General features: G+C 51.4%; 1 protein-coding gene across 1 annotated transcript in view; it reads right to left on the bottom strand.

Annotated features, from left to right (window-relative positions):
- Cdh4 (cadherin 4) overlaps positions 1–16,841 on the bottom strand; it is a 465,577-nt gene extending 448,736 nt beyond the window's left edge. Inside the window, exons 1-2 of the mRNA XM_028774065.1 lie at positions 16,600–16,841; positions 14,411–14,522 (exon numbers count right to left, since the gene is read on the bottom strand). Of these exons, the coding sequence (XP_028629898.1) occupies positions 14,411–14,522; positions 16,600–16,656 (169 nt within the window). The 5' untranslated portion in view covers positions 16,657–16,841. The remainder of the gene's footprint in view (positions 1–14,410; positions 14,523–16,599) is intronic.
- Positions 16,842–17,047: the final 206 nt, after the last annotated feature.

Genomic DNA, 17,047 nt, shown 5'->3' with positions numbered 1-17,047 from the left:
CACACCCAAGAGAGAGAGAGAGAGAGAGAGAGAGAGAGAGAGAGAGAGAGAGAGAGAGAGAGAGAGAGAAATGGGCCCTAGCCTGGGCTATTGAAACCTCAAAGCCTGTTTCCAGTGATACATTTCCTTGGCAAGGCCATGAGTCTTAATCCTTCTAATTCCACCAAACAGTTGCACTCCCTGGTGATTTAGCATTCAAATATGTGAACCTATAGGGGCCATTCTTATTCAAACTACTACACCTGGGGTGACATCATGTTGAGATACTTAAATATACCTGCAAAGACCTCTTCTCTATACAGTGGGTTCCCAGAAGATGGACCTCTTTGGGGCTCTCTCTCCATCTCACTGTAGACGGTCTGAGATTAGACTCAGAAGCCAAGCCAGTTGAGTGAGCACCAGCCAGGCAGGACTCAGACCAGAGTTGACCATTCTGAACCTCTGATTTTCGATTGGGAAATCATGGCTGGGTCATCTAAGTAACCTTTTCCTAGCCAGATGCTGTCTGTGACCTGTGGCAGTTTCAGTTTGGATTGCTCTGAGGTTCCCTTTCAGTTTTCTGGGTACACTGACAGAGATGGTGTGGTGGTCTATCTTCAATGTTGTGATGGTTTGTATATGCTGGGCCCAGAGAGTGGCACTATTAGAAGGTGTAGCCCTGTTGGAGTAGGTGTGTCACTGTGGGTGTGGGCTTCAAGACCCTTGTCCTAGCTGCCTGGAAGTCAGCATTCTGCTAGAAGCCTTCAGATGACAATGTAGAACTCTCAGCTCCACCTGCACCATGCCTGCCTGGACGCTGTCATGCTCCCACCTTGATGATAATGGACTGAACTTCTGAACCTGTAAGCCAGCCCCAATTAAATGTTGTCCTTTTAAGAGCTGCCTTGGTCATGGTGTCTGTTCACAGCAGTAAAACCCTAAGTAAGACAATCGTCAACCTGATAAGATTTGAAATCACAGAGGAGGCACTTCTGGGTGTGTCTTGGAGAGTTTCCAGACAGGTTCTGATGAGGAAGGAAGCCCCATCCTGCATGTGGGCAGAAAACCAAAGAGCTGTGGTTCTGGGGCCATACAAAGGGGAAAAAGAAAATGGAAGAATGGAAGCTGAACCCAGGCCCTCCCGAGCCTCTGCCTCATCCCAAGCCTCCCTCTTCATAGCAGACTACATTCTTTTGACAGTGACCAAAACAAACCTTTCCTTTTAAGTTGTGCTTTGTTGTGAATCTGGTCACAAAGATGAGAAACGCAAGCAATACAGAAACAACAGATCAACAAGTGGGATCCCCTGAACCACATGGCTGTCATCTTTCAAAACTGGTTTGTGAAAAGAATTTGGAAAAAGGCAGAGCTGTGGTCTAGAGAAGCCACAGAAGTCTGTAAGCAGAGCTTAGTGGTCCTTCGTGGCGAACATTTGGAAGAACAGACTGCTGGGAGAAAGGCTGACAGAAAAGGACAGGCTCACGATGCTTCAGAGGACAAGGAGTCTATCTGGACTGGGCTAGAGGCCATTCTGACACAGAATCTAGCTATATTTGCCCACGCCCACATAAATTGAGTGAGACCAGGTTCAAAAGCAATGGCTGAGGCTGTCTGTCAGAGGAAACATGGCGAAGCTACGGCTCACTGCTCTTGGTCAGAGCTATGATGGCAGACAGATATGAAAAGGGAAACTGTTCAGCTTGGAGGGGATGAGAGTGTGAGCAAATTCAAAGGCACAGCCACGGCGGGTGTGGAGGAACCAATTACAGTCGTTAATAAGATTAGTGTGCCCTAAAAGAAACCTTTCAGAGCTGGGGAGATAGCTCATCAGAGAGGTGCTTGCCACACAAGCCTGAGGACCTCGGTTGAGCTCCTCGGCACCGGCAGCAAAGCTGGCTCAGTAGCACACACCCATAATCCCAGCACTCAGGGGAGGGGCAGAGACAGCCAAACTAGTGAGAGACTGTCCCACAAAAATAAGATGGGAAGCAAACACCTTTAGTCCCAGCATTCAGGATGCAGGGGCAGACGGATCTCTGAGTTCAGTGCCAACCTGGTCTACATACCAACTTCCAGGCCTGCTAGGGACAAACAGTGAGACCCTGCCTCAGAAACTTTTTCAAGTCTTCATCAGTAAGAAAAGCAGTTCACATTCTTGCTGGGTAGGGAAGAGCACGCCCTTGGTTACAGCACCAGGGAGGCAGAGGCAGGAGGATCTCTGTGAGTTCGAGGCCAGTTCATGTTACATAGTCAGTTCTAAGATAGCCTGGGAAAGACTCTCAAAGTAATTCATTGATTGATTAATTGATTAATTAATTAACAATAAGGTGGTTCCTATTACTGACTCCAGCCTCCCCATGCCTTTAGCCCCCTCTACTTTTCCCACCAGAATGTCCACATGTACAATACACAGTCCAACACATATAAGCACCCTTCACACACAAGATAAACAAATGAGTACTTTTCACTTTGTACTGCAGTAACAGGACAGGTACCTTCAAGGCAACCTTCCATCCATCAAGGGCTCCAGCTTGTGAGGATGTGACTCAAGCTTAAAAGTAGAGACCCTGGAGTGTGAATCAGTTGAAGGGCTCCTTGCTGAAGAGCAACTAACTGCCTGGGGAGGTGTTTCCCCGTGCTCAGCCAAGGAGGCACACAGGGGCCACTACAGCTCTGGGACTAGAGGGGGCTGGCAGGAGAGTGTAACAGCACCATCTGCGTGGTGTTGGTTTGCAGATATGCGGAATGTAAGGGTTAGAGGTCACGGGGGCTTGCACCAATGTTCCCGAAAGCCAATGGCATCAGGCAATGTGTGGCAGGGCTGGGTTCTCCCCAGCGAGGCCATGGGAAAGTGTTATACCAATCTGTGACAGAGGAGTCCTGAGTTGCAACAAACATGGTAGAAATTCAAGAAGCGTGGGATATCTGCAGATGAAAGGTGCTGGTGTGGACTGAATCCAGCTTCCCCTGAAGAAAAAGAGGCTATATGTGCCAAAGGTGTCAAAGATGGAAGAATGGAACTTTCAAGTCTGCTGGCACCCAGGTGATCACCAAGATCTCCAGATGCCCAGTATGGAGCTGCATGGCTTGGTGCTTTCCCTGCTGGGTCTCTGTCTCACTTTGGCCCCCCTTTCCTTGCTAGGATCACATCCATCCCTTTCAGAATGGAAATGTTTACTCTGTGCATGTGTTCGAAATGGGTAATTTAGTGTTTGTTTATTTGTTTGTTTAATTTATAGTGGTCCACAGCTCAGAGATCACCTTGATTCTCAAAAGACTTTAGGCTGCATTTTCAGGCTGTTAAAACTACTAAGAAAGACTATGGTGTTTTAGGCTCTTATTCTGTGGTATGAGATGTCTAATGGCCTGTGGCAGCCAGAGATGGACTGTTATTTTATAAAGTGATATATTTGGGTGTCAGGTTGACAAAGGGGTGGACCTGTGGAAGTTAATTTTGATTGCCTACTTGATTAGGTTATAAAACATCTGGGCCGTACATGAGGTTCACCTGTGGATGTGTCTGTAGAGGAATTTCCAGAGTGTTAAAAGTAGGGGTAAAGCACACCCTGCATACGGGTGACTTTATCTCATGAGCTCGGTCTTTAGTAATGAGGGAAAACAAGAGAAAGTCGGCTGAGCACTTGGCAGTCTTCTGTCTCTACTTGATGGGCTGCGTGGACCAAGCTACCCATCATGATGTCAGACTGCATCCACCATGAACCAAAATGACACCTTCCTCTATCAAGATAGAATGTGTCAGGTACATGGTCACAGTGATAAGAAAATCACTCCTATAGTGATTTGTACACACTCATGTTTGGGCAGCACAAACGAGAGCCCAGCACTTCTTCTCGTCGGGCACCTGAGGCAATGGTGGCTCGATTTCCTCCAGGTTCCTGGAACAACCAGGAACCAAGCCTTAGAAAGTTCAGAGACACCAGGAGACAGGTCCACACTCAGGACAAACACAATGCCTCCATTCTAGGGCTAGAAGTTTCAAATGGAACAGGCACTCTCTGGGGGCAGAGGGGAGGACTAAGTATACCTCCCACGCCTGTGGCTGACCTGTGCCACTCACCTAGACTGGAAGCACCCAAGCTCCACAAGGTCCATCTGACTATTAGCGAGGTACAGGCATCTCTGGAGTGCCTGTGGATATTCATCTGTCCCTAAAGGCTTACCTTAATCCTCCCTAAATCCCCACACACTATCAGTAAGGAAACACAGTGAATTCGAAGGAGGCCAAGTTAAAGCAGTCGGATAGGAAGTCCTGTAGCTGTTTGGCAGGGTCTGCCTTCAGACATTCCCATGGCCGGCCTCCTCTCAGCTGGCTACTGGGATGCAGCTGTCCTTCTGAGTCCTAATTATGGACACAGGGCAAAGCAGAAGACTGCATCGTTGTGGGCGTGCAGGGCAGGATGGACTGAGAAGAAATGGACAGCTGTAAAGGGCTGAAGCTCTCTTTTCACAGAGCGCTCCCTGACAGTGGTGGCTCACTGCCTCAGTTTCCCCAGTAGGCATGCCTCCATGGGCTGCTGCCTGCTGTAGGGAGCTCAGTAAGTCTTCATACATGGCAGCCAGGGAGATTCCCAGAAGTGGCTGCAGTGTCCTCACTATGGAGTCCTGGCCCTCTGCACAGGGCATGCTGAGATAAGAGAGAAGCTCTTGGTTAAACTGAAGACTTCAGAGTTGAAGATGATCACAGCTTGTGTGGTGAGCCGCTGCCATCATAGATTGTTGTAAGTTGGATGAGAGGAAGAGCAGAAGGAAGCATGTCTGGAGCAGGGATGGTGCCTCCCGGCTGGGAATAGAAAGAACAGTGGCCACTGGAAACTGGAAAATTCTCCCCTGGATCCCTCAGGAGGAGCCAGTCTGTCACCTTCATTTCAGCCCACTGAAGCCTACGGCCACCTCCTGACACTCAGAACTGCTGGCGGCTGAGCTCTACATCTGTGTGAACTGTCTTACAGTAAGAACTATATTGTCTGTAAACTGGGGGAAACCTACAGAGCCTAAGTCTGTAGCCTGTGACCTGAGCAATCCCTTAGAGCCACCGGAAATCTGTGGGTACCGGAGCAGAATCACACAAGGAGACATAGGCACAAGTCGCATCCTCTGGATACCGGATGTCCTTCACCCTTGACCCCTGATGGGGCACTGGAAAGAAATGGTCTGTGTAGGCACAGCCTGGTCACAGATAGGCAAGTGTCTTGCTCTGCTTAAGTTTGCGGTGCTGGGGAGTAAGCCTGGGGCTTTGCAAATGCTGGCCCAGTGCTTTCCCACTGAGCTATACCCTCAATCCTTTGTTATCTTTAAATTTTTTGTTTATTTTTACATATTTATGTGTATCTTGTATATGCATACATGGTGTGAGTGCCCTTGGGGGCCAGAAGAGGGCATCAAATCCTCTGGAACTGGAGTTGCAGGCAGTTGTGAGCTGCCTGTAGTGGTTTAAATAAGTACACCCCCCCCCCCCGAAGGCTCATATAGTTGAATGCTTAGTCACCAAGGACTGGAACTCTTTGACCGGGTTGGAAGTGGAGGTGTGGCCTTGTTGGAGGAAGTGTGGCGCTGGAAGTGGGGCCTTGAAGTTTCAGAATCCCAAAGCCAGGACCCGTGTCTGGCTCTCTCTATCTGCCTATGGATCTGGAAGTAACTCTCAGCTCCAGTGCCTGCTTGCGTACCACTGTGCCCCACCATGATGAGACGGACTAAATCTCTGAGACTGAGTAAGTCCCCGGTTGAAGGCTTTCTATTAGTTCCTTGGTCATGGTGTCTCTTCTCAGCAACAACAGTGGCTAAGACACTGCCCAACATGGCAAGTTACCAGCACTGATGACCTATGGAAGAACAGCAAGCACTACTGGCCATTCCAGTCTGCCCTGCCCCACACCCTGTACTGAGTAAGAACACAGAAAATGGCAAATGCTCATGAGGAAATGGGGAATTATTTTCTGTTGGTGGAGATGCAAACTGGTGTGGAAATTATGGAAATGAGATGAGGGGTTTTCCAGAAAACTAAAAGTGGAATTGGTATGACCCAAGATACTGTGCATATGTCCAAGGGTCTATATACTACATAGAGACACTCCCAGATCCATTGCTTCTCTGCTCGTGATACCCAGGAGGTGAAGTCAGCCTAGATGTTCATTAACAGAGTAGATAGTGAGAGTGCAGGAAGTATGTACGATGGAAGTTTATTTAGCTATAAAGAGAAATGAAACCGTGAAAAATTCACACACACACACACACACACACACACACACAAAAAAAAAAACCCTGACAGATTTGGAAATTACTATGTTAAGTGGGGTGGCCAGTTTTCAAAAAGACAAAGCCTTATGTTCCTTCTCACATGCAGATCTCAGCTTTTAATTGCTGTGTGTGTGCATCTGTGTGCACGTGTATGGATAGAGGTCGCAAACACAGAAGGGAGACCGTGAAGAAAGAAGGTATTGGGGAAGAGGTGAGGTCGCGGAATACGCGTGACATGAAAGAAGACCAGGCCTCCTGAGGTGGGGCGATCATGAAGAGCTCAACAAAAACACATATACATGCTAATTCACAGAAAGAAACACGCAGTAACAGGCTACCAGGAAGATGGCGCCTGGGCCAATATGGACAGTACTAGAGGGGGCAGGAAGAGGGCAGCCCAGAGTTAGGGTCCACAACACAGGCCAGACCCCTCTGGGGATAAAGAAGCAAGCAGATGCCCTGAGGGTAATCCGGGGAACTTTATCATTCTCCATAGACCCAGGCTTCTCTAGGCTCATGGCATTTTTTTTTTTATAGTGGAATTCACTCACAGGAAAAATTGCTCCTTCAAGAAGTCAGAATAATAGGCACATTCTTGGAAAGGATGAATGGCTGTCTGCTTGCTCTCACCTCCTGACTAGTTCTGCCACTTGCTCAGCCATACTTTCAAAGGAAAAAAGAAGGAGGGGAGGGGGAGGAACACCCGGCCTCACTCTTCAACCCATATCCACTTGCAAATTTGGGGAATTCACGGAGTTTCCACATTCTGAAATTAAGACCATGAAGGATCATGAAGAAACACCACAGGTGCCTGTTCAGCACACACAGTTCATTTAGACTGTATTATGAAGTTCATTGTGATCTTTAGTAAAATTTACAAACCCAGCAAGGGCGGAATTGGAAAATCACTATTTCTGAAGCAAAACAAAACCTCCAATGTCTTGGCAGCTGATAAAAATAAGTCTTGGTCTGGAGCGATGGCTCAGTAGTAAAGGGCACAGGTCGCCCTTACAGAGGACCGTGGTTTCATTCCCAATTCCAAGCACCCACTTGGTGGCTCACACCTATCTAGAACTCCAGTCCCAGGACATCTGACACCCTCTTCTGGCCTTCACAGGCATGCGGATGGTTCACAGACATACAAGCAGGCAAAACGTCCGTGCACATAAGCATGAATAACATTTTATATAGAAATGTGTATAAGTGCTACTTGTTGGAATGGATCCTGTGCCCTGCAAGAGTAGGAAGCGTAGGGAAACCTCACACAGAGGTTCACAAGGACTTGGCCTGCAGGAACCAGAGAAAGAGCCTGGACCCTGGAGCTCTGTGGTGCTTCAGATCACACTGAGAGACTAGAATAGGTGGGCTCAACAACAAGCCAGGACCCCACGTCCCAACAGAAAGGACACACATACGAGGAGATGAGGACTGTATGTCTGCAGGTCCTTCAGAAGGTGTGTCAGGCAGTGGAATTCTGGGACCTTCATATGAACCTGTGACCAGCCTCCCTCCAGAGCCCTAGTGCCTGAGGTCACAACATGATGTAACAGTGCTTCTATGCATAAACCCAGCTGGGAGCAGTGTGTTCAGGCTTCGAGAGCTGGCCAGACCTTCATCTGCAACCTGTTGTGCTACATGCCCAGTGGAACAAGCTGAAAGCTGGGGGAAAGTCCTGCCCGGAACTGGTGCTGCAAAATCCCAGCCTTCCAAAGTCAGAGCTGTCGGTGCAAGCCCAGTGGTCCAAGGAGTTAGGTCTGAACAGGTCTGAACAGGAGCAGCGCTTATAGAGGGATGCTGACACTCAGTTTCTGTCACACAACTCTCTGAGCAGAGGGACAGTCAACACATCTCCTGGTCACCCTCAGCTGTGCCAGTGGCTCTGAACATATGGGGGATCCGACTGTGCACATGTGTTTCTGGGTTCTCTATGCCACCTGCTCTGACGTCACAGGGGGACGAGAAGCAGGTGGGGACACGGGGCTGGACAGCGGGAAGGAAAGCAGCTCAGCCAATCGGCTGCACACTGACCCTCAGTCCCTGATCTAGTAGCAGACTTTTGAAGATCTACTGAGATACCTGCAGAGGGCTGCTCAGAAGCTGGAGTCTCGTGCCCCTTCGTCTTACGGTTTGATTAAAGACAGCGAGTCTTCAGTGTGTCCCCACACCTTGCGTGGGACTGGTGTGATAATCCTAGAAGCTACAAAGAATGCTATTGTCTGACATCAGCATGTCATGGGGATAGAGTATGGAAGGTGCTGGGATCCCTGGCAGGGCATGTAATAAAGAGCCGATTAGGCCTTCATTTCCTTATAGGCAGTGGGACTCTGGGATCCGTCTCCCAAGGCTGTCACTTACAGACAGGAACAGAGGGACAGGTAGAAGAACACCAGGGGTGTGTGCACTTTTTTCCTTGGCTGCCAGGACCCTCTCTCTGTGTGAACCACACACTTGGGGATGAGCGCTGTTTCTCATCTCCCTGGGCCCAGTTCCCCTTTATACTAGAGAGCCCTGCTGCTTTATACTACCTTATACATGGTAGCCTGTATAAGACACCAGTTAGAGAATGACTGTCAAAAAATATCAATGACTCATGCTGAGACTGGCCCTAGAGACAGTACGGTCATCCTGGGGAGACCCCTAGAATGACAGCCAAGAGAAGCATGGTGCCTCGTGCTAATGACAACTTCCTCTGGCCACAGGAAGCAGCAAGCAAGCCAGCTTGGTGTCCAGGGCTGTTTCCCCTTCAGCCTCATGATCCTCTGATCTTGTCAAGACTCTAGTGTGTTGGTGGAGACTTGGAACATACAGGGAAGGCACCCAGCATGGCTTCTGCTCCTGTAGGGTTCCAAGGACACCCCTGGAGCCAGTATTTCGTGGAGGTTTGGGTGAAGGCCCAGTGCTGACACATTTAATGTATCTTTGTTCCTGGCTGGATGAAAATCCGAAGGGGTAGCTGTTTGTTTTAAATATCAAATATTTTCTGATGTACCCTATACGTTCCCTGCACTCCAGTGTGCCAGCAGGAAACACCAAAGCACAAAAGAACAGAGGTCAGGTCTCAGGCTGGGTAAAAGAGCCAGATACAGCAGCTCAGGTAGGAGCTTGACAGCTGGTGCCCACAGCTATTACTGTCCCTACATTGGGGGCTGTTCTTAGTCACTCACTGGGCTGTCTCCGATTTACCTGTCTCACCTTTGCCAAGGCTCGAGGGTGATCTGTGGCGAGGCCAGCCCCACCGTTCTGGTAGTCACAAAAAGCTACTCGACCAACAAGAATTATGTCTATATTCCAGACAGAGGGAAAAGGACACAGGCATGGCCAACTTAGTCTTTTTTTTCCCCCTCTGTCACAATTTTTTTTTTTAATCTAGCTTTCCCAGAAGCCTAACCTAATTAAATACTACTGACCAGAAAGAGGCCACATTGCCATGAGAGTGTAAAAGCCTATAGACATTTTAAATGAGGCCCACAGTCGGCCACATAGGCCAGTACAGAGATTGAGCAAGGTGAGCCACGGCCAGGCAGCCATGGGGTCTGAGGGTTCCAGACATGCCACTCAAGTCTCAATTTCAGTCTCTGTAGCAGTTCCCACTCTGTCACGTGTTGAGCAAGAACGTCTCTCCAGGCTGTTTCCTTACAACACAGCCCAGCTCCCCAGGAGGCTCAGGGCAAGACGGGCATTGAGCACATTCACACCTGCCCAAGCCTTCTGCCCTGCCAGAATCGCTGGGGTTGAGAGTTGGGTCCCATCAAGCCACATGGGCAAAAGACACTTCTTGATGAATTATTTAAAAAAAAAAAGAATGGTTGGGAAGTGAGGCTCAGGGAGCAAACACTGACTGTTCTTACAGAGGACCCAGATTCAGTTCCAGCACTCACATGACTGGCAATGGCCTGAACTTCAGTTCCAGGGAATCTGATGCCCTCTTCTGGCCCCCACAGGTACTGTATGCGCTCGGTACATATACATATGTGCAGGCAAATACATACATATAAAATTAAAATAAATCTTTATTTTAAAAAAGGAAGACAGAATCTCTGGAATTCACTGCTTTTTGGATTCAATGTGTCTTAGACATTGACCCCAGGTGCCTTTTATGACCTTTGCCCAACTGTCTTCCCATAAGCATAGGGGTCAGGGGTCAGGCACAATCCTCAACTCCTAGAGAGGAGATAGAGGATGGGGAATGTTCAGAGCCACTCATAGCTACATGATGAGTCTGAGGCAAAGCTGAGCCACAAGGGGAGGGAAGGAGGAAGGAGGGAGGGGAGGGAAGGAGAGACAGAGGGAGGGGGAGGGAAGGAGGGACAGAGGGATGGGGAGGGAGGGAGGGAGAGAGGGATGGAGGGAAGAAGAGAGGGAGGGAGGGGGGGAGGGAGGGAGGGAGGGAGGAAGAGAGGGAGGAAGAGAAACAACTAATTCATGGCATGCCTTTCTTCTTCAGGCACAGACCCTAGGACTGGGAAAACAGTTTTTGCCAGGCACTAAGGCCATTTGCATGGCGTCTTTCCCTCCCTCCCTCCTAAAACGGGACTCCTAGAATGGGACCTTCAGTTCTTTTCTGAGACAACTGATTTAAAACAAGTGTAACAGTGCACTTTGTGCAGCTCAGAACACCACGTGACCGGGTGACAGCTGAAGAAGACCCTTGCAGGGATCATGAGAAAATGTTCCCCGAGACAGGAAAGAAATGCAGAGGGGTCTTCTATTTCTTCTGCTGTGAACTCAGATGCAACACACAGAGCAGCAGCAGCTGGTCCAGAGCGACGTGGCAGTACAGTAGCAGTTTTGACGGCAGAGTGGAAGGAATAGAGACGGAGCGTGTGATGGGCGTGGGTCTGATCCACTGCCCACTCCTAGGCCATGATACCTCAGCACTGGTAGTGTGAATAAAATCAACCCCGTTTATTCAAGGCTCTGTTAATTAGGTCTTAGCCTGTTGGCCAAGTAAGTCTTGGTGTTGTAAACATGATAAAAACTAGTGACAGGCCCATTACCTCTGCAACCCTCGAGGTTTATGTAGGAGACACAGCTAGTTGACAAGGAATGGGTGTGGCCAGTACACAGACTGTCCCAGGCTAATAGAGGACGGAGAAAAGGAGGAAATCTTTAAATGAAGTCACTAATGAAATGAAAGCCCTTCTTTCTAACTTCTTTGAACTCAGCACACACTCTCCTCAGGTGACTGCCCAGCCCCGGCCTGCCTGCTGCTACACAGCAAACAAGGCCTGCCCTGAGAGTCACCTTTCTCCAAGATTGTGGGGGGGACCCAAACTACAAATCCCTTTCTCCTCCAAGACACCTGAAACCTTGCCACCTGCAGGGTTCTCCCACCCATGAGATTAGGCAGGGTGGAACAGACTCAGTCCTTCTTGTGGGAAGACAACACAGGACATCGTATTGGCCTGCAGCCTCCTTGGGCGGGTTGACCATTAATAATTCACCCAGCAGAGAAACAGATGCTGGCTTACGAACTTGTCCCAGCCTGACACAGGGCTCAGAGCAGGCTGCTTGATAGCCCTCAGAACCCGACCATCATATTTAGATATTGGCCTACATCAGTCATCATAAGTAAATTATTCTAAAAACAGAGCCAAGGCTGCCCTGCCGGCAACTTTCAGTGTTCGCCAGCAGAGGCACCAGGAACATACAAGGCCAAGTAGCCCTGGAACAGTGTGGGCCAAGGAGCATCCCGTCTTCTGTCCTTGGTGGTTCTGAACCTCCAAAGGGTGGATATACAGGCACTTGTTACCCTGTTGGGGAAAACTATTTTAAGCCTAATTAGCAGGATTTTTTTTTAGAATGCAAATCCTTTTCATTTAGACATAAAACAAAATGCCACGACATTTCCTCCACCCATTTATCACAAACAAGTTAATTACTATGTAACAAATCTCTCCTGCTAGAATGTGAAGGTCCGGGCTGCCGGTGAGCTGACTCAGGCATTGAGAGGAAGCCACGGGGCGGCCAGTAATAGCTCATGGCGTGCTCACCGTAAAACCACGACTGGGAAGCTCTGCTTGTCAAATTAAGTAAGGTTAAGCTCTCTCGCTCGGAATAACTCAATTATCAGTAGTCATTATCTATTTAGTACAGAACCTACCAGAAGCTCCGAGCTCTGGGCCTGTTTCTGACAGAGGCTTGCTCACTGTGCTCTCAGAGCGGCAAAGTTTTCTGCACACCCAGCTGTTTCTGCATGTCCTAGCTTGAGTGTGCTGCGGGCCTCCGCTCTCACCTCCACGTGCGCAAAATTATTTCTAAGATGTAAAAACATCCTCGCTCCTGATATCTTGCGCCTCAAGCTCAAGGGGAGGAAAACAGGGAGCGAGCAGAGGGTGTGGTGGCTGTGGGAGCGAGCAGAGGGTGCCGTGACTGTGGGAGCGAGCAGACTGTGCCGTGGCTGTGGCTGAAACCCACCACTGAGCCTGGGCACAGGAGCACAGACTCCAGACACATGGATGCCACATTCTCCCCGGATCTAGGCCTGCTGTATAAAGCCCACCGGTATCGCATCAGATAAACCCAGGATGGTCCCCTTCATGCTTACCAGGACCAGGGTATACATTTAGGCCCGGCTACACACATGGCCATGATGGTAGTGGGATCTAGGAAGCATTGCAGAAATTTAGAAATTTCTTATCTGTTGCAGACATTCCTTGTTACCTTTTTTTTTCTTCTCTTGAGTCCCTGGTCATTGGGTGTGGCAAGATCTCCTTGTGTTTGTTAGGCTCCCAGAGGCCTTGTGTCCCAGGGTCAGCATGAGGGAGTCCAGAAGGCAGGAATGGCAGGGATGAGCCACACTAGACTTGAGAAGGTGGCCCACATCACCACAGTCAAAGCAAAACACATACACAGCTCTTGGAGTGTGCTGAATACAGTTTCTCACTGAGACCCACCCCTTAGACAACTGCCTAAAGTCCTTCCTTCCTTCCTTCCTTCCTTCCTTCCTTCCTTCCTTCCTTCTTGCCTTCCTTTCCTTTCTTATGATCAGCAATGGTCAATAGCTTCTGCTTCGCAATAATAAAACAAAAATCAGGTATGGAAAGTTGGCCATTGTCTTCATTCACATAATTTGTAAGGAACAAGAATATGAAAGATTCCTTCTGGAAGCGGGCAGATCCAGCAGGCATGACCAACCTGGCATTGCAATGGGATATCATCTGTGAAGTTCACAACTGAGAACCATACAACTAAGCTAACACACACACACACACATACACACACACACACACACGAAAGAAAAAAGTCTTACAATGCTTGAAGTCTAAGATTTTATATCATAGTGAACTCACAGGCACTTTTGAGTCATGCAGACCATTGCTGCGAGGCAGATGTGCCTAGACCACCCTGTATTCCGTGTGCAGGGAAGAGCTTTTACACGCCTGTGCACGCTTGTGCACGCCTGTTCACAGACAGCTGCTCTGTTTCTTAGAACACAAACCTGGGGGAGGGGCGTTAGTCAACAGCCTTAGGACTTCATAGCCACTATGGAAATTCATCTTTTATACCTGAATGAAAGCCCGCTTCCCCTGTCTCCATGAAAACTTCTAGGAATCTGAAGCCAAGAGCAAGAGCTCCCAGACTCTGAACCCCCAGAACCCAGCCTCTTATCTCCTGCTCTATGAAACCAAAAAAGTTTAATTAGTTTGTCTGGAAAGGGAGTACAGATAGGTTTGCAATGAGTTTTCCAGCTATCTATTTCCTTCTGCCCCTTGCACATCACCATTCCAGAAGCTCACGGATACGGCTCCCCGTAGGTTTTCCTGTCATTGGAGGGGCAGTCGTGAAAGCCAGATGCCACATTTGTGAGCAGAACGTCTGTGGGCTTATTTACCGAGCTCCCAACAACATCGTCTGCTTTGTCACGCATTTCCAAGTGGGGATAATTTAAGAGTCCTGCATTTCATACATGAAAATACTCAGTAAGGGAGTCTCCCTGCACGGCATTGGGTGACGGTGTTCCACCCAGATTCTCATTTGTCGCACAGGATATGATTCACCTCAGTCCAAAATGACAGGCAGGCCCTTCCGAATCATTCACCACATGCAAAGAGCCTCTCAGTTGGCCCCACTGGAACCTCACTGATTCCACAGCCGTCTCTCTGCAGAGAGCAGTGCTCCAAGGCCAGCCAAGCCTTCCACTTCATCCCTCCACCCCTCACACACCCCACACTACCTTTGAGTAGCTTCTCTCCTTCCAGGACATTTGGGGAGATCAATGCAGTGTAGCCTTCTTCGGAGAAGCCAGCCTTACAGGCCTCTCTGACTGTAAGATCCTCACGGTGGGCCTGGGGGTGGAAAGGAGACGGCGAAGCCAACGTAAGTTCATAGAAATCTATTCCAACCTACATTTGTCACGGCCACCTCGCAAGCCTCTACCGAGGAGAGTGCAGATAAAGCACCATCTCCACCCAGAGGTGGTATGGGGATCCTCAGGTCTCTGGGGGACTTCAGGTTCTATTGGCCCAGGCTTGGAGAGGCTTTCCTAACTGGAAAGCTGTATCCACTTCTATGGGACGCACAGGGTCAGCTGATGCCTAGACCAGAAACCAGAGGGGCCTTATTGGTGAATGGCAGGGGGAAAAGTCAGAGAGGTGTCCAAGAGAGGTGGTTGAGCAGAAGCAGAAGCAGAAGCAGAAGCAGAAGCAGAAGCAGAAGCAGAAGCAGAAGCAGAAGCAGAAGCAGAAGCAGAAGCAGAAGCAGAAGCAGAAGCAGAAGCAGCAGCAGCAGCAGCAGCAGCAGCAGCAGCAGCAGCAGCAGCAGGAGGAGGTGTCACCAGCGGTTCACCCATCTACAGGCAAAGCCAGGCCGTGGAGAGAGAGGGAGCTCTGGTAAGAACCTTCTCTCCAGGCTGCAGAGCTCTGCCTTTAGGCTAGGTGAGGAGGAGGAAGCCTCCCTCTGCAGGCCACAGGGGTGGAGTTCTAAGAAAGGGAGCTGGGAAATCCAGTGATTCTAGGGCTGTTTCCAAGCTGAGCAGAGAGTGACCAGTTCTGCCATTAGGCTGCAAGGAGGCAAGGTGCTCCAGTGTGTGTGTGTGTGTGTGTGTGTGTGTGTGTGTGTGTGTGTGTGTGAAGTTCACCCACCCAATGTCCTAGACTCTTGCTCACTCTGAAGCCCCATTTAAAGCCTACTCAGGAGAAAAGGCTCCCCTAACTGACCAGAAGGGCTTTCTCTCTCTTCCTCTGGATTCTAGATGTGTAGGGAAGGGAAGGCAATGGGTAAGGGGTTCCACCCAAGCTGCCAGGAACCAAAAGAGATAGCATGTGTCCCCACTAATCCACTCCGCTAAGGAGGAGAAGGAGTACCAGGCTCCCAGTCCTTGGTGAGCCAGCTCCCGGAGCCGCTGGGAGCAGCCAGCACCCCGCAGTCTCAGCTTCGCGGGCCGCCGGAGCGGAACGCGCCTCCCTGGCGGCCGAGTCCTCCAGCTGCGCGCAACAGCTCCGACCGGGTTCGGCTGGGAGCCCACCCGCAGCCTACAGCCTGTAGCTCGGACTCCAGTACCCGGCTCCGGAGGCTAGGAGAGGGAGGGCTGGGTCAGGGACCTTCCCTGGGCCAAGCTCAGAATAGCATCCGATTCTTGGGGACCACAGCTCCGAAATGCACTTGCAGCCCGCAGGAGGCAAAAGTCGGCCGGGAAAGTTTCTGTCCTCCCGGGGCGTGTTCCCCGCACAGGGCGATGGTCCGATGGCCTCAGAGCAGCCGGTCACCAGCCCCGGTTCGTCGGAGACATTACCTCGGCGTGGTAGCGAGCAGGCCACCGGACCGATCGGCCACGAGAGGGGGTTCGGGCCATTCGGTCTCCGCCCAGGGTCGCTGCGGGAGCTGCCGATGAGCTGTGCAGAGGCCCTGCAGCGAGCCAGAGTCAACCGGCGGAGCCGGCTGGGGACCGCACAGAGACCGTGCGGGGACAGCGCGGGTGTCCAGCTCCAGTCCCCGGGCTCAGTGCCTCGCGCTCCCGCAGTGCCCTTCTCCCGATCCCTCTCTAAGTCGGAAGGACCCGCCAGACCCCGCTGCTAAAGCCCCGCGCCCCTTAGTCGCCTCCGCCTCCCACTGCAGCCGAGCTCCGCGGCACCCACGGGACCGGGGCGAGCGCCCCGCGCAGCCGACCTAACCCGGCGCGCGGCTGGAACTCCGGATGCGCGGCTGCCGGGAGGTAGAAGCGAGTACTACACTACGGAGGGCGGCCCCAGAGCGCAGATCGGGCAACGAGATGCCACCCGGGGTCCCGCCCGCTCATCCCCGCGGCTCCCGGCTCCGATAGCGGGAGGCTTCGCGCAGCGCGGGCGGCGGGTTGAGAAGACCGGGAGAGACCGGCTAGCCTCACGGGTTCCCAGACCGCCCGCGAACGGAAAGGTGGCAACTTACCCGTAGTGCGCCCGAGAGCCCGAGCAGCAGCAGCGGCAGCACCGAGCCCGTGGTCATCGTCCCCGCCGCGCCGCCCCGGCGCTCGCCCGGTGCCCGGCTTCCCTCGCCGCGGCGATGCTCCGCCCGCGCCCGCCCTGCTGCTCTCCGCGCTCGCCGCCCGGGCTCCGGGAGCCAGGCCAAGTGGGCCGGCGGCGCGCTCCCTTCGGCCGGTGCGTCCGCCGGCCTCGCAGCCGCCCGCGCCTCTGTTCCGCGCGCTCCGAACTGCAGGTGAAGCCGCGCGGCGGCCCCGCCGAGGCCCCGCCCCTCCGGCCCGGCCTGACGCGGGCCTTAAAGGAGCCGCTCCCGCGCCCACTCGCTCAGCCGCCTGGCCTGGTTGCTCGCTCGCTGGCCCAGCAGCCTCAGTCCCGCGGGACAACTAGAGGCCCGTTTGGGCAGAAGAAGCCCAGGA

Source organism: Grammomys surdaster, unplaced genomic scaffold (assembly GCF_004785775.1).
Source record: "Grammomys surdaster isolate TR1022 unplaced genomic scaffold, NIH_TR_1.0 238, whole genome shotgun sequence".
Taxonomy (NCBI): Eukaryota; Metazoa; Chordata; class Mammalia; order Rodentia; family Muridae; genus Grammomys; species Grammomys surdaster.
This window is presented reverse-complemented; position numbering and strand designations above follow the sequence as displayed.